The following is a 22,244-nucleotide window of genomic DNA, read 5'->3' on the forward strand; positions in this document are numbered from 1 at the left end:
GAAGGAGGGGTGGGGACCCAGAGAGACAAAGGATTCCTGCCTTGTGCCAAAGATATTAAAAGGGGTGGAACAGAACAAAGGGCTGCCAGTCATGATAAATCCCCTAGTTACCACCTGAGCTGGAACTAACAAGAACTGTACCAGGGAAAGGATTGGGCCCAGACTAGGAAGGAGTCTAGTCTGTGAAAGACGCTTATTGGAACATCTCTGAGGGTAAGATTTACTTGTATTCAGTTTCTTAATGTATTAGGCTTAGACTTGAGTGTTTTGTTTTATTTTGCTTGGTAACTTACTTTGTTCTGTCTGTTATTACATGAAACCACTTAAATCCTACTTCTTATTCTTAATAAAATCACTTTTGTTTATTAGTAAACCCAGAGTAAGTGATTAACACCTGGGGGAACAAACAGCTGTGCATATCTCTCTATCATTGTTATAGAGGGTGGACAATTTATTAGTTTACCCTGTATAAGCTTTTATATATATACACAGAGTAAAACGGACTTATTTGGGATTTGGATCCTATTGGGAACTGGGTGTCTGGGTGCTGGAGATAGGTGACTTGCTGAGCAGTTTTTGGTTAAAGTCTGCAACTTTGGGGGTGTGGACCAGACCTGGGTCTGTGTTGCAGCAGACTAGCATGTCTGGCTCAACAAGGCAGGGTTCTGGAGTCCCAAACTGGCAGTGGAAAATGGGCTCAGAGGTAATTTCAGAACATCAGGTAACAGTCCCAAGGGGTCTTTGTGACCGAACCCATCACACCAGGGATGAGGGGTTTGGGGTGCCGGAGGGGGGGCTCCAGGCTGGGGCCGAGGGGTTCAGAGTGTGGGAGGGGGCTCAGGGCTGGGACAGGGGGTTGGGGCGCGGGAGGGGATGCAGGGTACGGGCTCTGGGGGGGAGTTTGGGTGTGGGAGGGGGCTCAGGGTAGGGGGTTGGGGCGCGGGAGGGGATGAGGAGTGCAGTCTCTGGGTGGCGCTTACCTCAGGCAGATCTCGGGAAGTGGCCAGCATGTCCCTCTGGAAGAGGACAGCATTATCTCCCATAAATGTAAACAAACTTGTTTGTCTTAACGATTGGCTGAACAAGAAATAGGACTGAGTGGACTTGTAGGCTCTAAAGTTTTGCATTGTTTTGTTTTTGAGTGCAGTTATGTAACAAAAAAAAAATCTACATTTGTAAGTTGCACTTTCACGATAAAGAGATTGCACTACAGTACTTGAATGAGGTGATTTGAAAAATACTGTTTCTTTTGTTTATCATTTTTACAGTGCAAATATTTTTAATAAAAATAGTAATCTAAAGTGAGCAGTGTACACTTTGTATTCTGTGTTGTAATTGAAATCAATATACTTGAAAATGTAGAAAAGCATCCAAAAATATTTAAGAAATTTAAATTGATATTCTATTGTTTAACAATGTGATTAAAACTGTGATTAATCACAATTAATTTTTTTAATCGAGATTAATTTTTTTGAGTTAATCATGTGAGTTAACTGCGATTAATCGACAGCCCTAATGCTAATATTTAAAGCGTATCATTAAATTTATTAACTTTAATTTAGGATATTGCAAATTATGTATGATATGTATTTTATGATTTTTAAAACCAAACTTTGTACTTTTGGATAAGTATTATACCCAGATGCATAGAAACTCTTTCTTTAATCTGAGTATTAGATAATTTTAACACTGGGACATCCTGCTTTGAACATGTTTTCGATGCTTTGCTTGGAATGGCAGGAACCCGACTCTGTCTTGTAACTATTTATTTTGGAATATGTCTTATTGAACCTGCTGAATGCACACAGGGCCATGGCAAACAGCGTGGTGTCTGTTGGGACACACAGGGCCATGGAAGATGCTGGTTGGGACATGTGGGGCTGTGGCAAATGCTGGGTGCTGTGCTGCTATGTGGGGCTGTGTTAAATGAAATGGGGGGTGGGGGGTAGCTCCCTTTTATGGACATCCAGCCAGCCAGTTAGCTATAAAATCCCTCTTAGTAGTTGTTCTCTATTTGCTTTACCTGTAAAGGGTTAACAAGTCTCCCTGCATAGGTAAAAGGAAGGGAGTGGGCACCTGACCAAAAGAGCCAATGGGAAGTCTAGAACTTTTTAAAATTGGGAAAAAAAATTCCCATTTGTTCGTCTGTGTTGTTGTCCTGGAGAGAAGGGACAGAGCAGCAATGCTGTAAGAAGTTTTGGGCCAGGTATGGAAAATCATCAGATCATACCTAGAAACTACTAATTTAAAACCTCAGATATGTAAGTAGATCAGGAAATGTCCAGGAAGATGTGATTAGGTTTATTTCTTTTATTTCGTTATGGCTTGTGGATTCTTCTGTGCTAACGCCAGGTGCTTTTGTTTTGCTTGTAACCCTTAAGCTGGACCTCAAGAAAGCTATTCTTGAGTCTTAATTTTTGTATTTGCTCTTTTTAAATCTATCAATAACCTGAGTTTTCAGATGTATTTTTTTTTTAAATAAAATTTACCTTTTTTTAAGAACAGGATTGGAGTTCTGTGTCCTAAGAGGTTTTTGCACATGTTGTTTAATTAGCTGGTGGCAACAGGTGATTTCCTTTGTTTTTCTTTCACAGCTCTTCCCCGGAGGGGGTGTATGAAAGGGCTTAAGGGTACCCCACAGGAAAGAATTCCCAAGTGTGCCTTCCTGTGTTCTCAAAGGGGTTTTTGCTCTTGGGTGGTGGCAGCATCTACCCATCCAAGGTCAAAGAAAAGCTGTAACCTTGGGAATTTAATACAAGCCTGGAGTGGCCAGTATTAATTTTTAGAATCCTTGCAGGCCCCCACCTTCTGCACTTGAAGTGTCAGAGTGGGGAATCAGCCTTGACAGGGCCTGTGGCAGATGCTGGGTGGGAGCACAGGGGGGCTATGGCAGATGCTGGGTGGGAGGGACACGTGGAGGCTATGGCAGATGCTGGTGCCATAATATAGGACAAGCAGGGACCTGGAAGATGCTGGGTGGTGTTGGGTGGGATGAACGGTCCATGGCAGATGGTGGGTGGGAGGGACACATGGGGGGTATGGCAGGTGCTGTTGTGTAGGATGAGTAGACCCTGGAAGATACTGGGTGGGGTTTCCTGGTGTCCAGTTTTCAACCGAACACCCAAGGGACCCTCCCCACCCAGGTAAAAATGAGCGAGTAAGTGATGGGGGGGGGGGGACAACGGGGGGGGGGCAGATGGGGTAGGCAAGGCCTCAGAGAAGGGACTGTACAAGGCTGTTTGGTTTTGTTCCCTCAGAAAGTTGGCATGGGGTTATGGCAGATGGCAGTTAGATTGCGTGGGCCGGGGGGGCAGACATGTTGTGTGTGGATACGCAGGGACAACACACCAGGTGAACTGTGGGAGCCCTGCGGGGAGCTATTGAGCGGGGCCGGGAGGCTGTTCTCCATGCAGGACGGCGCAGTCGGTGGTGGCCGTGACTTCAGCCCCCATCAGACCCAGGGGGCGGCGAACAGACTCAGCCCTGCCACAGCCCGCGCTGCCAGCAGCAGCGAGCAACACAGACCAATCTGCCTTGTCTCTTTAAATGCCTTCCCCATCCCCTTGCCCCGTTGGCGGGTGACGCCATCAGCATGCGCCGTCCGGAGCGCTTCCCGCTCTGCGCGGAGCCGCGTCTATTAAGCGCGACGGGGTCGGGACTCGGGAGCGGTAGCAGTGGCGGGCGCTGAGGATGTAAGTAGGGGGTGGCCGGGGATCTAGCGCCATCCGGCCTGGGTGAGGTGTCGGGGGCCGCCGCTATCGTCTCCGGACCCCGAGAGGAGGGGCCTGGAGCTGCGGAGCAGGATATGGCAGGTGGGGATGGGAAGGCCGGGACCTAACCCGCCCCGGAGGATGGAGCCTGGGGGAGGGGCCTTTGGAAAGCCTGCGTGGAAGTTTAGGGGTGGGCCGCAGAGGCATCTCTCCCTCCTCTTGCTTTCGGGGATCGCTCTGCACTTGGGCCAGGCTGCCCCGCTGGGGTTTTGCAGCGGGGATGGTGAAGCTGCGTTCCCCTGTAGCTGGGGGTCGGGGTGGGCCGCTCTGGAACAGGGCGCATGCTCCAGTACTGCTCTGTCCCTCCACATCTCCTGTTCTGTTGCACCTGCTAACCGCAGGGGCAGTTGTGGGGGAGGATCCGCTTCTCTGTCGATCCTGTTCGGGGCTGTGTTTTTCTATCCCTGTTTCTCAGCCGTCATCGTGGCCATGTTCATAGTAAGGCCGCACATGTTCTGTGGTCACTAACAAACCCATAGTGCATCTGGCACTGCAGATTGCAGTACATGTCCCCCCCCAAAACGTTGTGCAAACTGAGATACAGACTGAACACAAGCATTTATTTATCTGGGTAATTCTGTGGTCTCTATCGCTGTAGTAACTAAATGCTCCTTGTATGCTAATGAATTTAACCTTGTAACACTTCTATAAGGAAATGTTATCACCATTTTCCAAATGGGGACCCGGAGGCACAGAAAGACTGAGACTAAATGACTTGCCTTAATAGCTAAGTTCATACAGGAAGTCTTTGGCAGAGCTGAGTTTGCCTCACCCATCACTGTAATGTAACTTTATGAGAGTAGAGCGGTAGTGCACAACTCCTTAGAGAAGAAAAGTGAGAGAGTAAAGTATCAAACCAACACATCCTGTATGATTTGTGTTTGTTTTTCATTTAGATATTAGGTGCTGCAGAAAAACTCATTTGTTAGTGGAGAGGTTTTCTTGGTAATAAGTAGGAAAAAAGCATATTCTTGCAAATGCCATCCATGCATGTATACGTTTGTCTGTAGATATATACATAACTTGTTCCTAATGGAATTATTTTCCAGTGAGTGTTGGCTAGGATTCATAGATTCTAGGACTGGAAGGGACCTCGAGAGGTCATCGAGTCCAGTCCCCTGCCCTCGAAGTCTCAGCCTGAATACACTGATAACTGGGTGAAAGTCATGTAGTCTTGTCTCATTCACTGAGATTTCAGTTTCTACTCATCAGAAAGTAGACATTTGCAGTCAATTTGTTGATTGTAAATAAGCAAGACAGAGTTTGTTCTATTAAGTGAGGGTACATGTATTTCTATGGGGGGAAAGGGAGACAATGGGTAAATTGTCGTGCCCCAGAAAATCAGTATAAGAGAATTGCAGATTCAAAGGACAAAACAATATGAAATCCAGAAAACTACATGGAGTTTATTCTTATTACCAAATGTTTCTAAACTCTAATTTATGTAATGTGCCTAAGCATCCAGCTTCATTTTTGTTAGTAGCATTATGTATCCTGTTTTATGGGTCTGGCAGTGCATAGTCACTTTTAAAAATGCAAATGATGTCCAGTCGCCTTCCAAATGCTTAATGAATTGACTAGGATAATAGAGATACTGTATACAGCTTCAAAAAACAACAAGGAGTCTGGTGGCACCTCAACCACCATAATGGTGACTGCTAAGTTGGCTCTGTAGTGAGCATAAACCAAACAGGAGCAACCTAACAATTGCTGTTAATGGCTATTACAGTGGTTCTCAAACTTTTGTACTGGTGGACCCCTTTCACATAGCAAGCCTCTGAGTGCAACCCCCCACCCCCACTTATAAATTTTTTTATATATTTAACACCATTATAAATGCTGGAGGCAAAGCAGGGTTTGGGGTGGAGGCTGATGGCTCATGACCCCCCTGTAATAACCTCGTGACCCCCCCGAGGGGTCCTGACCCCCAGTTTGAGACCCCCTGGGCTATTAGGTCACATACCTCTGGGACCTTTATTAAATGGTAAGCAATCCACCAATTTAGTTAAAACGTGAAGATATATTGGGATACCATATTACATATGGGATAAAAAGACCTCTTATGGATTGCACCTAGGGTTCAGCTCATGACTAGTATTTTAATATGAATTAATGGTGTTGATTTGTGTCCTTTATTTGTATCAAGATTACAAAGAGATCTGTAGGGGTGGATGAAATCTGAGCCCCATGTAGGCCTTCCACCAAGAGAGATTCGAACATGCACTTTTGCAGTTACAACTGTGCATCAGACTGGTTCCTCAGCTCAGTGCCTTGCTTTCAAGGTTGGCAGAGCAATGGAGGCAGCTTGCATCCACTGAAAGTAGGGAGACGGAGTGCCCTATGCAGCTTTTGGGAAACACCCCTTTGCCAACATATGTTGTGGCAGCAATTGGCTCTAGAGGAAGCAGTGCTTAGTCCTCTGAGGGGCGGATGGCTGTCACAAGGCAGGTTAGGCAACACTCATACACCTGGCAGAGGAAAACTTGTGGAAAATCCATGTTTTCCCTGTCTGCCATACATCTCGGCTTGCTAATTTGTACCCTTTGTACTCTTATGAAAATGTCAGCTGACACCTTGAGGCATCCATATCAAGTCTTCAGCAAGATGGACAGTGTGTATCTTTGTGTGAGCAGGCACAGGTGTTTGGCTCTAATAGCAATGTAACAATGTGAGTAACTACTGTGTGTACAATATGATATTGTCAATATCTCATTAGCTGACCCCCACCTCTTGCTGCCTTTATTGAAAAGTAGGTTTGTTGTTTTTGCCAATACGTTTATTTCTTGTTTCTAAACCCTTTTATCTTGTCACTAGGCCGCTCTTTGGAGTTTATTGCACTCGATTAGGGATCGTTTCTCAGAATCAAGGAGTTAGAAGTGAGATTTGAGATAAGTGAGGCCCATCCAGTGCTGCTTGGGACGCCTCAGAAGGGAAAATGGAGTTTTCAGGAATGAAAAAGAAGAGTTTGCTAGGATTCAAAGAAAATAATAAAAAATCCAGCACTAGGTAATAATTCTGTCTGAATTTTCTAGGCTTATCCCCATTGGGGACATGTAGGATACTAGGGTGTTTCCAGTGAGGATGTGGAATTGGAAATGTATCTCTCTTCTCACAATGAGAATTTTCTTAAATTACAACTTTGACTTTCTTCTTTAAAGTTTCTCTGTAGCATGAACTTTTGTGATCTGTTTTAAAAAAAAAAAAAAAAATTAAAAACCCTAGTGTTCTAGCTCTGCAATAATTGTTATTCTAAGGGCTGGTCCACACTACCCGCCTAATTCGGCGGGTAGAGATCGATCTTCTGGGATCGATTTATCGCGTCTCATCTGGACGCGATAGATCGATCCCAGAAGCGCTCCCCCGTCGACTGCGGAACTCCTGCTCGCCGAGAGGAGGAAGCGCTGTCGACGGGGGAGCCTGCCTGCGCCGCGTGGACCCGAAGTAGGTACTTTTAGTTCGATATAGGAAACGTCTACTTCAGCTACGCTATTCTCGTAGCTGAAGTTGCGTTTCCTATATCGATCCCCCGCCCCAGTGTGGACCAGCCCAAGTTGGCTTTAAAGTTCAGTGTTATGTTTAAAGTGAAATAATTTCTTTTGACCTTTTCTTCTTAAAGGGCTCCCTCTCCAACCAAGCGCAAAGATCGGACTGAAGACAAATCCAAGGACAGATCCAAGGACAAAGTGTCCACCAAGGAATCAAGTGAAAAGGATCGTGGTCGGGACAAAACACGCAAAAGGCGCAGTGCTTCCAGTGGTAGCAGCAGTACCAGGTAACTAGAGTTTCTCTGCATCCCAGTGATAGCCCAAATAGTAGTGAGTTGTGCTCCTGTTCAAATGCTACAAATCTGCTTTGTGGTTCCCCATATTAGAAGACTCCTTGGGGGATTGTGTTGCTAAAAAGTGACCCTCTTGCTTTATCAATGAGTATGCTTTGCATAGAGTGCAGTCTCTCCCTTGGCTGAAATAATGTTAGCTGTGAGGTTGAGCTCTCATCGCTTTAACCACCGATTCTTGTCTTGTACTTACCTGGAGACGATATTCAGCTATCCTTTCCCCTGTGTATTCTGCACTGATTTTTTTTTCCCCCAAAGGTCCCGCTCCAGCTCCACTTCCAGTTCAGGGTCCAGCTCCAGCACTGGTTCCAGCAGTGGGTCCAGTTCCTCCTCTGCATCAAGCCGCTCTGGGAGCTCCAGCACCTCTCGTAGCTCCAGTTCCAGCAGTTCCTCTGGATCCCCAAGCCCATCTCGACGTAGACATGACAACAGGAGACGTTCCCGCTCCAAGTGAGTTTGATTCATCCAGTAAAAATTATCAGGTGGTTGGGAAGTTGCCATGGAGGGTGTAGGCTTGTGAACAGAGAAGTAATCTATCTGTATAAAAAAAATAAATTGTCTGCTTTATTCATATCCCAGAGATACAATCTAGCTATTGCTTGAGCATGGGTGCCACCTGCACTTGTAACCTAACTACATGTTCTTCAGGAAGGAGTTTAAAGATCTCATTAATTCATAACTGACTCTCACATATACCACACACACACAATCACATATCTAAAATGTATCCATGCCTGATTATTTGGGATCTACAGAAGGTGGGGCATATCAGACTATTTATCTGCATAATCTGGGACTTGTAGCAGATTGAAACTGGTGGAAAAATTGCAAGGAATCATGTTTTTCTTTAAGGTAGAAATTGAACTGAGTAGAATCTGCTTCTTTGTTTCTCTAGAATTCTTCACTTTGGGTATAACATGAACCTGGTGCTGTGAGTATAGTCACAAAATCATAAGTTGTCTAGTCCAGTTCCTTCTGAGTACAGAACTGTTCTCCCCAAAAAAGAAGTGTCTGTACTGGACAGTTGTTTGGAAACAGTTTGATTTTTCTCCCCCACAAAGGTGCTATACAGGCACAATGTTTCATTTACACTCCTAGATGTGGAGGTTAGGAAGGGCTGAAAACAAATCTTAAAAGTATGAAAGTTTGGGGTCTGTAACAAAGGCCTTGTGTATGTCAGGTACTCTGCTTCTCCCACTCAGTCTATTGTAATGGGTGCAGTATGCTTTTTGGTGGTTTATTGATGTTTTCCTTAGGCCACCATCAGAGCTTATTTGTATTGTTATAGTACAAAAGGCTCCAAACAAGGATTAGGTTCCCATTGTGTTAGACACTGTATGTGCATGTATCAAAAGTTATGATTCCCACTTAACGTGCTTACAGTCTATGGCTTGATCCTACAATTATGTGCCAATTAAAAAAATTCCACAAATACGCAGCAATTTAAATGATTGCATAATCACATGGCACCAGGGTCCCTGTCTAGAGAGCAGAAATCGGAGAGCTCTGAATTGCTAGATCTATAATTTGCCTGTTTACTGTGCCCATGTCACCTCCTGCATCTCTCACTGTTATTTGACTTCGAAGGGGTAAAGAATAATAGCCTGCTGTCTCTTAGGCTCTGTCTATGCTAGGGAAATTTAGGAGAATTTCCCCCATCAACTAAACTGATGTTAGCAATGCTAGGAGCCATAGTATCATTGGGATTTCAGTTGCAGACATAATTTTCAGTACTGTCCTCTTAACTCTGCTGGAAGTTACTCTGACCAATATGGTGTCAGCAACCATAGAATCATAGAATACCAGGGTTGGAAGGGACCTCAGGAGGTCATCTAGTCCAACCCCCTGTTCAAAGCAGGACCAATTCCCAACTAAATCATCCCAGCCAGGGCTTTGTCAAACCTGACCTTAAAAACCTCTAAGGAAGGAGATTCCACCACCTCCCTAGGTAACCCATTCCAGTGCTTCACCACCCTCCTAGTGAAAAAGTTTTTCCTAATATCCAACCTAAACCTCCCCCACTGCAACTTGAGACCATTACTCCTTGTTCTGTCATCTGGTACCACTGAGAGCAGTCTAGATCCATCCTCTTTGGAACCCCCTTTCAGGTAGTTGAAAGCAGCTATTAAATCCCCCCTCATTCTTCTCATCTGCAGACTAAACCACAACTCATCTACACTACTGTTCCCATTAGCAATGCTGTGAAACTTTTCTAAAATGTCCTTAGTATAGATGGGCTCTTATTCCCATGCCTTAGCTTCTCCCACCCCCTTTATGCAACCCCTATAGTGTGATTCTTCTCTTAGCAGCCACTAATTTGAGCAGTTAGTTAATAATACTTAGTACTTGCATACAACTTTACCACTTCAAAGCACTATAAACAGTCTTCACCAATGTGCCCTTGTGAGGTAATATCCCCATTTAACAGATGGGAAAACAGATAAGATCCATTGGTTGATATCTGAAAGCTTGAAAACTCAGTTTTCAAATGGTATGTCTGTATTAACCTAAACCTGTCTGGGATAGCTGCTAAAATTATGTGAAAATGACTATTGTGAAGGGGTTTCATTGGCAGACCAAGATAAATGCCCTCTTTCTCCCCCCCCCCCCCCCAAATAATAGCCTTTTTGCCTCAACCGGGCCAAGGCATTTCACTCCCCAGGGGGAAACTTCCCCCTTGCGTGTTTTCCCCCCCCGTCCCCTCCGCACTAAGGCCCCCCCCGCGGCAGCTCCTCCCGGCCCGGGGAGCCGTGCGGCAGCTCCCCGCCCCAGCTCACCTCTGCTCCGTCTCCTCCCCGAGCACGCCGTCGCTGCTCCACTTCTCCCACCTCCCAGGCTTGCGGCGCCAATCAGCTGTTTGGCGCCGCAAGCCTGGGAGGGAGAGAAGCAGAGCGGGGCGGCGTGCTCAGGGGAGGAGGCGGAGCAGAGGTGAGCTGGGGCGGGGAGCAGTTCCCCTGCGTGCCACCCCCCATTACTTGCTGCAGGCGGCCCTCCCTGCGCCCCACTGCCCCAGCTCCCTCCGCCTAAATGCCGACGACAACCGGGACGGCCGAAGATCCGGTGGCTGCTGCCGAAGGACCCGAAATGCCGCTCCCCAAACGCTAGTGCGCCTAATGGGTTGCACCGGCCCTGGTAACGGGGGTGCAGCTGAACCTCTCTGGCTTCTGCCCCTGCTGCACCCACAAACCAGCCAGAGACCTCTGCGTTGGTGCAATCACCCATGCTCTTTATTTACAGTTTACTTTCCCACTACCTTTTAGCTACAAACAGTTTCAGTATCACAGCCCTGGGAACTGCTGACTCCTGCAGCCAGCAGAGAAGAGCTCCCACTCCCTCTAACTCTCTGGCTCCTCCCTTTCCTTCTCCTACTTCGGCTTCCTTCCTGCAAGCCTTTATGTAGCCCCTGGCTAAAGAGGCCCGCAGCTGATCCCCATCTGCCACTCAGGCCTGGGCTTACTCAGCCAGCTCCAATTCTTCTCTTTTGATTGGAGCTGGTGTGACAGAGGCCTGGCTCAGGTTCCTTAGCCAGCACCCTGTTACAGCGCCCCTTCATTTATTTGTGATGTACGTAGAGCAGAGGTGGGCAAACTATGGCCCGCAAGACCCTCCTGCCCAGCCCGTGAGCTCCTTCCCCGGGAGGCTAGCCCCGGCCCCTCTCCCACAGTCTCAGCTCGCTCCGCCGCCAGTGCAATGCTCTGGGCGATGGGGCTGTGAGCTCCTGGGGCAGTGCAGCTGCAGAGCCCGGCCTGACCCGGTGCTCTGTGCTGTGCGGTGGCGTGGCTGGCTCCAGCCAGGTGGTGTGGCTGCCTGTCCTGGCGCTCTGGGCAGCGTGGCTGTAGCGCCGCCAGCCACCGGCGCTCCAGGCAGCGCGGTAAGGGGGCAGGGAGCAGGAGGGGTTGGATAGAGGGCAGGGGAGTTTGGGGTGGTGGTCAGGGGGCGGGGGTGTAGATAGGGATCGGGGCGGTCAGAGGGCAGGGAACAGCAGGGTTGAATGGGAGTAGGGGTCCTGGGGGGGCAGTCAGGAATGAGGGGGGGGGGTTGGATGGGGCGGCGGGGGACAGTCATGGGCAGGGGTTCCGGGGGAAGTCAGGGGATAGGGAACGGGGGGTTGGATGGGGCAGGAGTCCCAGGGGGCTGTCAGGGCAAGAAGCAGGAGGGGTTGGATACGGGGTGGGGCCGGGCCACGCCTGGCTGTTTGGGGAGGCACGGCCTTAGCTAACCGGCCCTCCATGCAATTTTGGAAACCCAATGCGGCCCTCAAGCCAAAAAGTTTGCCCGCCCCTGGCATAGACGGTCTGAAATATTGTTTCCAAAAGTTTATCTGCCCTTTTGTTTTAAAAAAAAAAAAAAAAAAAAAATCTTCTCTACCCTGGCAGACTGACTAATGAACCTAGTGCATTTGGGATCACGAGTCAAGAAACTGAAAGCTGGGCAATAGCAAAACATTTTTTTTTTTTAAAGTATTTAAACGCATCTATTTTTGTTAACACATGACTCCAGTGGCTAATAAACACTTGAGAGAAAGGAAATCTGTTCAACGCTGAACGCTCCATCATCATGGCAAATCCCAAAGGGATGTAGCTTTCTTGCAGATTGAGCGCCACTTGGATCCATTTCTAGCTAGGTCTTTAAGGTGGTCTGCCTGGATATTTGGTTTATGTCCATCACCAGCAATCTTATCTTAAGCTTTTGGCAACAACATGGTTGTGCTATGTAGGAACATTCCTTGGTAAGCTTGCTTCATAATTCATTGGTCTTCCATCCTAATAAGATGTCCATAGCCAGAAAGCTGCCAAAACCAAACCTGTGCCGATGGAAGTGGTTACTAGGTTTGGCTATGAACCCAGCAAGACCCTAGCCCCTCTTCAGTTAATGTATGAGAACTCATGGTACACATGCTCTAGATCCCAAGAGTTCCTCCAGCAAAATCAGAGAAAAACAGATTTGACGTTCAGGATATTTCTGAATTAAAAAGCAAGCAAAAACCTTTCAAACTCTCCACTCCTGCAGATTTTCAGACCCTTATTTATTATAAAGAAGCAAAACAAGATACAAGTCCAATTCAAAAAGATCCTTTGCAAGTCACCTTTATGTGTTATGGGTAAGGCTGCGAGTCCATCACAGAAGTCACGGATTCATGAAGCACCAGCAGGGGGCCCAGGCCGTGTGCCACGGTGCCCCCCAGAGCACTTGCGTCCCCCTCAGCCCAAGTTTTAGTTAGGGGTATATAGTAAAAGTCATGGACAGGTCACGGGGCATGAATTTTTGTTTACTGCCTGTGACCTGTCCATGACTTGACTAAAATGTAGCCTTAGTTATGGGGATTGGCTTGTATGTTACCAGGAGATTTGATAGTTTGGTAATATTCAACTCAGGTCTAAGCCACCCAAGAGAGATGAAAAAGAGCGGAAGAGACGAAGTCCATCACCCAGACCTACCAAAGTGCATGTTGGGAGACTCACCAGAAATGTGACCAAGGTAATGGCCTGCCCCTCTTTATCCTTGAACTTTCACATCTTTGGGAGAGTGATTTGAGTTTTTTAAATAGTATCTTCAGAAACAGTTTATTACTAGGTTGCAATCAGGTGTCACTGTGTTGGAAGTTCTTACATTATCCATATGCAAGGTTGAGGTGCATTGGCAGACCTGTCTGTAGGGAAACCTGCATGGCACCTGATCATATCATACTTGGCTCAAGCCAAGAGCAATTAATCCATGGCAGGGTATGGTTCTCAAAAGACCTGTATGCCATGTCCCAGATCTCATGCCCTGTGTTATCAAGCAGGGGACTTGGATTTAAACCCTGTACTTGGTTTCCTGGTTCTCTTGCAGGGTGTTGTGTAACTTACATTTGTCTTGGTTGGAAGATGAAGAGTAGCTGACCCCTTTGTTGAAAAATTTACAACTGGAGGCCAGCTGAGAATGTCCGCGGTTGATCTGCAGGAGTGGTGCTCAGTTCAGTCCTCCTTGCCAGATAATTGTTCTGGTGAGGTGTGAGGCCTTCGTAGGGGGAACATGTAACTATATGATGCTATATAAATGATCCTAAATGTTAAAGAGAGAAAATACATCTGTCGCCTTTAGCATTTGACCTCAGACAGCCCCTCTCCTTGCCATTTCCCACATAAACTTCATGATTTCATTCATTCTTTCACTCCTGAAAAGTTTACCACAGCCTAGATCCTCTGGCCTTTTTTGAGGAGGGTAGTCCATATACATTTGTCTAGGGTTTGGGAATTCCGAGGAAGAAACTGAATAGGCAGCAATAGAGAGCTGGTGGGAATTCAAACTGTATCCATATCCAGTTAATAAGATTGGTCTTCCTTGATGTTGGTATTGGTTTTTGATCTTGTATTGGGTATGCCTTCCCGGCTCTCCGAGCTCTGGTCAAGTGTAGTTTCTCTATCAATACCACATGATAGTGGGAATTGGCACTGTCCTTAATAATCACTATTTTTCTCTAGGATCACATCATGGAAATATTTTCCACTTATGGGAAGATTAAAATGATTGACATGCCAGTTGACAGGTTAAATCCACATCTCTCCAAGGGTTATGCCTATGTGGAGTTTGAGAATCCAGATGATGCTGAAAAGGCGCTGAAGCATATGGATGGAGGTAGGTACCAGATGTTGTACAAAGAAACCAGCAGGACTAATAGAAACCCGTGGAGGATATGAGGGTTGATACAAATGAGTTAAAAGGATCATTGACCTTACATAAAGTACTGTCTCACAAAGTCGGATGATCCAAAAAACCCCAACTCTGTCATCTGAACTGTTGCTGGTCAGAATAGTAGGTTCTAAACCTTTCATGGGTTTTAGGCAGAAGTGATTTTTAAGTTGACTGTCTAAATGATTTGCTCAGGGCGAGACAGTGAGTCAGTGGCAAAGTTGGGGAGAAACCCTAGGCCTCGTGATTTCTTGCTGTAACCACTAGATCACGAATGCTCCAAACGGACCAAAGCAGCAACCTTGTGAGGATGGAAGTCTGTAGTAGGGGTGCAATAGTGCTATGTGTAGCACACTGGTGCTGGAAATTTTTAGCTTATTCTTTTTCTTTTTAATTGTAAACAGGACAGATTGATGGTCAGGAGATCACTGCTACAGCTGTACTGGCACCTCGGCCTAGGCCACCTCCCAGGCGCTTTAGCCCACCAAGGAGGATGCTGCCGCCACCACCAATGTGGCGTAGGTCACCACCTCGCATGAGGAGAAGGTGAGCCATATTTTATGAAGTACCGTAGAAGTGTGTAAGCATGGTAATGTTTAATTCTTGGCACAAAGCATCTTCTCTCTGGCACAGATTTCATCACTGGTAACTTCGCCTCCCTGGGCTTGATTTCAGTAAACCGTATCAGTGACCTATTAAACCTGGAGACTGATCATCTTCACTCCTGGTTTAGTAAACACAAACTCTTAAAGATCTGTTAGAAGCTGCTGTTACCACTATGGGACATGATTGGTGATCTTTACTGGGCCCTGCTCAGAACAGCTGAAGTTTTTGAGACACCGATTTCCTTAAATACTGGGGCCTAAAACTTTGACCTAGCTATATCACTCAGGGCTGTGAAAAATGTCATGCCCTGTGTGATGTAGCCATGTCGACCTAATTCCCAGTGTAGACACAGCTAGGGTGACAGAAGAACTCTTCTGTCGACCTAGCTACCACTTCTCGGAGAAGTGGACTACCTACATTGCTGGAAAAACCACTTGTGTCTACCTTGAAGTGCGTGGTAGCTATGCAGCTGTATTGTAGACATAACCTAATAGCTGAAACAACGAGGAGACCTTGTGGCACCTTAGAGACTAACAAATTTATTTGGGCATAAGCTTTTGTGGGCTAGAACCCACTTCATGTGCTTCTGTATTTTTCACTTCATGCATCCGATGAAGTGGGTTCTAGCCCACGAAAGCTTATGCCCAAATAAATTTGTTAGTTTCTAAGGTGCCACAAGGACTCCTTGTTGTTTTTGCTGATACAGACGAACATGGCTACCACTCTGAAACTTAATAGTTGAGTTGACATGATGTAAGATCTACAGTATATCCATCAACCACCAAACTCTGCTTATTAATATCCTTCAGATGTTAGCTCTTGTATTTTCCCTCCTTCATTTAATCTCTGTCCTTCCTTAATCTTTGTACAGTAAAACCTCAGAGTTACGAACACCAGAATTACAAACTGACCAGTCAACCACACACCTCATTTGGAACTGGAAGTACACAATCAGGCAGCAGCAGAGACTAAAAAAAAAAGCGCCAGTACAGTACTGTGTTTAAAAGTAAACTACTAAAAAAATAAAGGGAAAGCAGCATTTTTCTTCTTCATAGTAAAGTTTCAAAGCTGTATTAAGTTCATTTTGTAAACTTTTGAAAGAATCATAATGTTTTGTTCAGAGTTACGAACATTTCAGAGTTACGAACAACTTCCATTCCCGAGGTGTTTATAACTCCTGACGTTCTACTGTACCAGGTTAGTTCATCTGATTTTTATAACCCTCTTGGGCCCTGTTAAAACTACATTGACAATATGGTTTCAACCCATGTTCTGTTTAAACCTGGTGTGGCTACTACACTTTTGACTACAGTGTTGACCAAACTTAGAGCGTGACTATCAGTTTCTTTAGAGGTGGGATTCCTGTTCTGCAAACCCTTTCCCTGCATCTAAAAGTCAGCTTTCTGTGTTGTCTTGGCTGTGGGAGCAAAGACCTACTTGGCAGAATAAGGAGAATCTGATGTATGATTAATTTGAGTTGGACTTCATTCTTCTCTCCATTCCTTTCCAACATGTTGGAAGCCCCTTAGTGCACTTAAGATCTAAAGTTAGACACTAACTTTCTTCTCTAAATGGTCCCTCACTGTATATATCCTTATATCCGCTGTATATAACAAGAAGGACTGGAACTCTATAGGAAGTGGTCTACAAAACATGATGTTTAAGGGGTGGATAAGAGATGCCCGCTGAGATGTGCAGTCATTCTGCGCTCCAAGCACAGCTACATTTTGGAATGTCTGATTATTCACTTACCAACAGTTAGGTTTTAGTGAATCCTAAGAATAAAAATCCTTTCTTCTTATTCGAGTGCTTGCTCATGTTCAGTCCATGTCAGGTGTGCATGTGCCGTATACATCATTGCCGGAGATTTTTCTCCTAGTGGTAGCCATAGAGTTGGCTCTAGCACCCTCTGGAGGCCCATGCTCATGCACCAGTATAAGGGGTGCCACCGATCCTGTGCCCTTTGAGTTCCTACTTACCGCCAGTGACAGTTGCTGGAACAGTATTCTCCCTTGCTTCGGTATGCCCCCTTCACTGTCCTTCAAGGACCCTTCTCATGAGCAACTTCTTGTCTAGGAGATGCAAGCCCTACAGGCAGGGGCTGTGGAGGTAGTTCCTCCAGAACTGAGAGGGAAAGGATTCTACTTCCGCTATCTCTAGATTCCCAAGGCGAAAAGGGGCCTGAGGCCTATCCTAGATCTGCGTTGCCTCAACAAGTATCTCAAGAAACGGAGGTTCTGCATGACTTCTCTGGCCTCCATCATTCCCTCGCTAGATCCAGGGGACTGGTACACCGCCCTCAATTTGAAGGACACATACTTCCATATCTCCATCTTTCGGGGACACAGGTGCTTCCTCAGTTTCATGGTGGGCCACAAACATTACCAGTTTACAGCACTTGCCTTTGGCCTCTTGGCAGCCCCGCAAGTCTTCACGAAGTGTATGGCAGTAGTCACGGCCCACCTCAGGTGCCGAGGTATACAAATCTACCCATACCTTGACGACTAGCTGATAAAAGGCTTCTCGAGGGATTAAGTCCAACACAGCATCTCTGTACAAGCAACTTGCAGAGTGCTGGGCCTCCTAATAAACGAGGAGAAATCAACATTGGGCCCAGTACAAAGATCAGAATTTATAGGAGCTGTACGCGACATGTCTCAGGCCAGGGAATTCCTGCCGAGGCCAGGTTCAAAGCCATGTCGGACTTAATCACCTGAGTGTCAGTGCGCCTGCTGATGACTGCCCGGTGTTCCTATGTTTACTAGGCCACATGGCGGCATGTAACTACGTGGTGTGGCATGCTCGACTGTACCTCAGAGAGCTACAGATGTGGCTCGTGTTGGTCTACTTACTGAGCAGGCACCATCTTGACTCTATTCTCACCATTCCTGTGTCAGTCCTGGCTTCCCTGACATGGTGGTTAGATTGGTTCTATCTGGAGTACCCTTAGAGTCCCCATGGCCTAAGTTCCCTCTAAGCTGCGCAGCCATGCAGCAGGGGCTCATGGCCGCGGTGGGGGGAGGTGCCTCTCCCCCAGCACGGAACTGCTGTGGCAGGGGGAGAGGTGCCTCTCCCCCTGCCCCCTCCAGCCCAGGTGGTGCTGCAGAACATTGAGGGGGGGGGAGGGGGAGAGGTCCTCTCTCCCTGCTGTAGCCCCTGGGCAGCCTGCACCCCAAACACCCTATCCCGGCTCCACCCCAGAGCTTGCACCCCCAGCCGGAGCCCTCACCCCCCTGCACACCAACCCTCTGCCCCAGCCCTGAGCCCCTCATCCCTTGCCCCAGCCTGGAGCCCTCCCCCGCTGCACCCCAATCCTGTGCCCCCGTCCCACACTACAAATTCCTCGGCCCCACCCCGACCACATTAATTTTGTTATGTGCACCAATATGGAGGTGATGTGTTACACATCACCTCCATATTGGTGCACATAACATTCATTCCGCACATGCGTGGGAAAAATTAGAGGGAACACTGCCCATGGCCCTCAATGATGCTGGTATCAGATGTGTCGGACCTGGGGTGAGGGGCCCACCTCAGCAGCCTCAGGACCCAAGGTCTCTGGTCAAGGGACGAGCTGTCATTACACATAAATGTGAAGAAACTCAGGGCAATATGCCTGGCCTGGACTCAGGCAGAAGAGGTGCAAGTACTGATGAAAAAGTGTCAATGTTTTATATTGACAAACAGGGAGGGGGACACTCCAAGGTCCTCTGTCAGAAAGCCCTCAGGCTCTGGGATTTCTGTGTGAAGCACTCCATTCACCTGGCGGTGTCATGTTTCCCCAGAGAGTGGAATGTGTTGGCAGATCACCTCAGTAGGGCATTCTCCTCTTACCACGAGTGATCTCTCCACTCGCAGGTCACCAGCATCATCTTCCAGAGGTGGGGGACTCCCCAGGTGGACCTGTTTGCCTCTGCACAGAACAAGAAATGTTACCACTTTTGCTCTAGGCTTGGTCAAAGCAAAGGATCTCTCTCAGATTCCTTCCTATGGTCATGGTCGGACGGCCTAGGTTCTTCTGAAGATCAAAAGGGAGAAGACAAAGGTCATCCTGATCACCCTAGCATGGCCTCGCTAGCATTAGTTCAGCGTGCTCCTAGATTTCACAGTTGTAGTCCTCTGGACTTCCTCTCAGACCGGACTTGCTGTCGTAGGACCACAGGCGACTGCTCCATCCGAATCTAATAGGCCTGCACTTGACAATGTGACTGCTGCATGGCTAAATCTGGACAAGAGAGCATGCTTAGAGCAGGTCCAGCAAATTTTGCTAGGTAGCAGAAAGCCCTCTACTAGGGCAATCTGCCTGGCCAAGTGGAAGTACTTCACTTGCTGGGCAGCCGAGCAGAACCTGTGCCCATCACAGATGTCCTTGCAGTCCATCTTGGAATATCTCCTTCACCTGAAGCAGCAAGGCCTTTCACTGTCTTCAATCGTGATCCATCTGGTCATCTCGGCGTTCCATCCCCCGATCCGAGGCAGATTGTTCTTCGGCCAGAAGATGACAAGCAGATTCATTAAAGGGTTGGAGAGGCTCTACCCACAGGTCCGTGACCTGATTCCGCCTTGGGACTTAAACCTGGTCCTCTTCAGGCTTACAAGGCCTCTATTCAAGTCCTTGGCATCCTGCTCCTTGCTGCTCCTCTCGTGGAAGGTCACTTTCCTGGTGGCAATCACTTTGGCCAGGAGAGTTTCAGAGCTTCAAGCCTTAACCTCGGGGCCTCCTTACACTGTGTTCTTTAAAGATAAGGTCCAATGCGTCTCCACCTAGCCTTTCTACCCAAGATGGTATTGCAGTTCCACATCAACCAAGCCATTTTTCTGCTAGCCTTCTTCCCAAAACCACGTAAGTCAGAGGAGGAAAGATGCCTACACTCTCTGGGTGTGAGAAGGGCCTTAGTCTTCTATGTTGATCAGATGAGCCCCTTCTGCAGATCGACACAGCTGTTTGTCGGAGTTGTGGATAGAATGAAAGGTCTCCTGGTGTCCTCCCAGTGGATCTCGTCCCAGATTACGGTCTGTATCCGGGTATGCAATGAGCAAGTGAAAGTCCTGCCTCTGGCCATTGTGAAGGCCCATTCTACCAAGAGCACTAGCCTTCCTGGCGCAAATACTGATCCAGGACATCTGCAGGGCTGCAACATGGTCGTTGATCCACACGTTCGCGTCCCATTACGCAAACACCAATAGGCCAGAGACGACGCCAGTTTTGGGAGAGCTGCGTTGCTGTTGGCATGCCTGTGAACTCCCAGCCCATCTCCAAGGACACTGCGTGATTCACTTGACATGGAATGGACATGAGCAAGCACTCGAAGAAAAAATGGTTGCCTACCTTTTGTAACTGTTGTTCTTCGAGATGTTGTTCATGTCCATTCCATGACTCGCCCTCCTATCCTGCCGTCGGAGTTGACAGCAAGAAGGAACTGGAAGGGGCGAAGGGCCGATGGTGCCCCTTATACTACTGGCTCATGAGCGTAGGCTCCAGGGTGTGCTAGAACTGGCCCTACAGGTACCACTGGGGGGAAATCTCCGTGCATGTGGCGTGCACACATCTGATATGGAATGGACATGAGAAACACATCTCAACAACAGTTATGAAAGGCAGGTAACCATTTTTTCTTGACTTTAAGTTCATGATATCTTGTTTTGTGCTTCCCATTAGATGCATATATAGTTCCTACAGAGTCAGTTAAGATTATTGGCTTCTGTTTGTAGTCCAGGCTCTGTCCCCCTTTCTGTTTAAGGGAGAAACTCTCTGAAGTTGCAGTATGCTAACAGTTCTGCAGTATGATAAAGAAAAACAATGCAAGTTTAATGCTCTGAGCCAGAGGGGCTGTACTGCTGGTAGTAGTACTGGCATTGGAATACCTAGTCTCCCTGGATTCACAGATTAAATACCAGTAAAATCAACTTAGCTCTTTGTTTTTCTGTGAAATAAAAATAGAGTATAGTGCTCTTTACTTGAGTGGTGCAAGGTCTTTCAGGTGAGAATTTAAAAGCCCAAGGTCCAGTTTGTTCTCTGGTGGCTTGCCATGGTATCCTTGGTCAAAATATTCTCTCTTGCTGAGTTGTGTGCTGTTGAGCTGCCTCCTTCCACCCCAGAGATGGCTGCATTTCACTAGAGCTCTTTGTATAAAATGTTTTGGGATCCTTCTGGATAAAAGGTGCTAGATGTGTGTAAAATAATTTAAACCTGTTGTCCTTGTCTCCTAATGAAGCTTTTCTCCTCCTTTCTCTGGCAGGTCCAGATCTCCAAGACGCAGGTCCCCTGTTCGCCGACGGTCAAGATCCAGATCTCCAGGTCGAAGACGTCATCGCAGCCGCTCCAGCTCAAACTCTTCACGATAAAGCGAAAAAGACTGGACAGCTTTTTATTTTTTAACTTAAATCCCACCAGACTAAATATTGTACCTTTTTTTATAATGGGCCTGGGTAAGGGGAAGTGAGAGAAATCGAAACCTGGCAGTGAAGGGAAACTAAGAGGAGGGGTTTCCTGGCCATTAGGCAATCTGTGCCTTGCAGCTTCTAGATTCCAGGCATTGAACCTAAATGCTTTAAACGTGGCTTTGGGTTGAAGGCTGCAACTGTGGTATATTGTTTTCTGGACAAGCTACCAGTAGGAAAGATGATGTAGCCTCTGCTCTTCTAATCAGCAGGCTGCTGCTTCATGAATTCCGAAGGCTTAGCATGCCATGCAGAAAAAACTAAGTACTGACCTATTTTGGGAATCATAAGGCTGGCTACTACTAAGAGAAGGCGGTGGTGGTGGTGGTGGTGGTGGTTGGGTGGGTGGTTATGTCCATCTCAAGGCACCAGTGCAGACCTTCAGACCTGGTGGTACCGAAACACAGAAATCTGCCTCAAACTTAATTAAATATTCAGTTTGTCATTCTGCTCCCATGCCCCGAATAGTGAGATCATAAACTTCTGTTTGCACAAAGAGGCAGGGTGCTGCAGACTTGCATGACATTAAAGATGATGGTTTTTGGCCAGTCCCACTGTATGTCATCTACTGCATATTAGAAAGAGGCCAGGAATCGAAGGACTGTTTTGTAACTGCCCTCTTTAGGGATCCCCTTGCCCTTCCTGAAGGGTTTTGGTACAGATTTCACACAACCCTCTACCAAATGGTGTAAATGTTTCCACCTTTAGAAAACACAATACAACCTGGCAACAAAGTGTCAAAACCCTACCTTACTGCAATGAAAAGGGAGAGGTTTGAGACTGATGCTGCTTGGATTAATTTGGGTAATCTTGCAAAAGGCAAGTAATTTACCATCTGTTGTACAGTCAATCTACAAAGTTTGGTTTTTTTGGTTGTTGTTGGGTTTTTTTTTTTTTTTTTTTTTTTTTTTTTTTTTTTT

General features: G+C 46.9%; 1 protein-coding gene across 2 annotated transcripts; it reads left to right on the top strand.

Moving 5' to 3' along the window:
* Positions 1-3,604: 3,604 nt before the first annotated feature.
* Positions 3,605-21,408, top strand: RNPS1 (RNA binding protein with serine rich domain 1). 2 transcript variants are annotated; one of them, XM_026648189.1, is made up of 8 exons: positions 3,605-3,692; positions 6,585-6,776; positions 7,387-7,542; positions 7,864-8,055; positions 12,981-13,083; positions 14,070-14,223; positions 14,682-14,823; positions 21,123-21,408. In XM_026648189.1, the coding sequence occupies exons 2-8, from the start codon at positions 6,706-6,708 to the stop codon at positions 21,226-21,228; spliced, it is 924 nt and encodes a 307-aa protein (XP_026503974.1). In that variant the 5' UTR covers positions 3,605-3,692; positions 6,585-6,705; the 3' UTR covers positions 21,229-21,408. The 2 variants fall into 2 exon arrangements, with proteins under 2 accessions (XP_026503974.1, XP_026503975.1); XM_026648190.1 differs by lacking the exon at positions 3,605-3,692 and adding an exon at positions 3,739-3,812.
* Positions 21,409-22,244: the final 836 nt, after the last annotated feature.

Source organism: Terrapene carolina, unplaced genomic scaffold (genome assembly GCF_002925995.2).
Source record: "Terrapene carolina triunguis isolate 2854851 unplaced genomic scaffold, T_m_triunguis-2.0 Scaffold67, whole genome shotgun sequence".
In the NCBI taxonomy this organism is placed as follows: Eukaryota; Metazoa; Chordata; order Testudines; family Emydidae; genus Terrapene; species Terrapene triunguis.

What these genes read in the sequence shown, in the direction of transcription:
- RNPS1 (XM_026648189.1), top strand. Translation starts at nt 6,706, where the DNA reads ATGGAGTTTTCAGGAATGAAAAAGAAGAGTTTGCTAGGATTCAAAGAA. An exon ending in TCACCAGAAATGTGACCAAG is followed by an intron (nt 13,084 to 14,069) that starts GTAATGGCCTGC and finishes ATTTTTCTCTAG; the next exon opens with GATCACATCATGGAAATATT. An exon ending in GCTGAAGCATATGGATGGAG is followed by an intron (nt 14,224 to 14,681) that starts GTAGGTACCAGA and finishes AATTGTAAACAG; the next exon opens with GACAGATTGATGGTCAGGAG.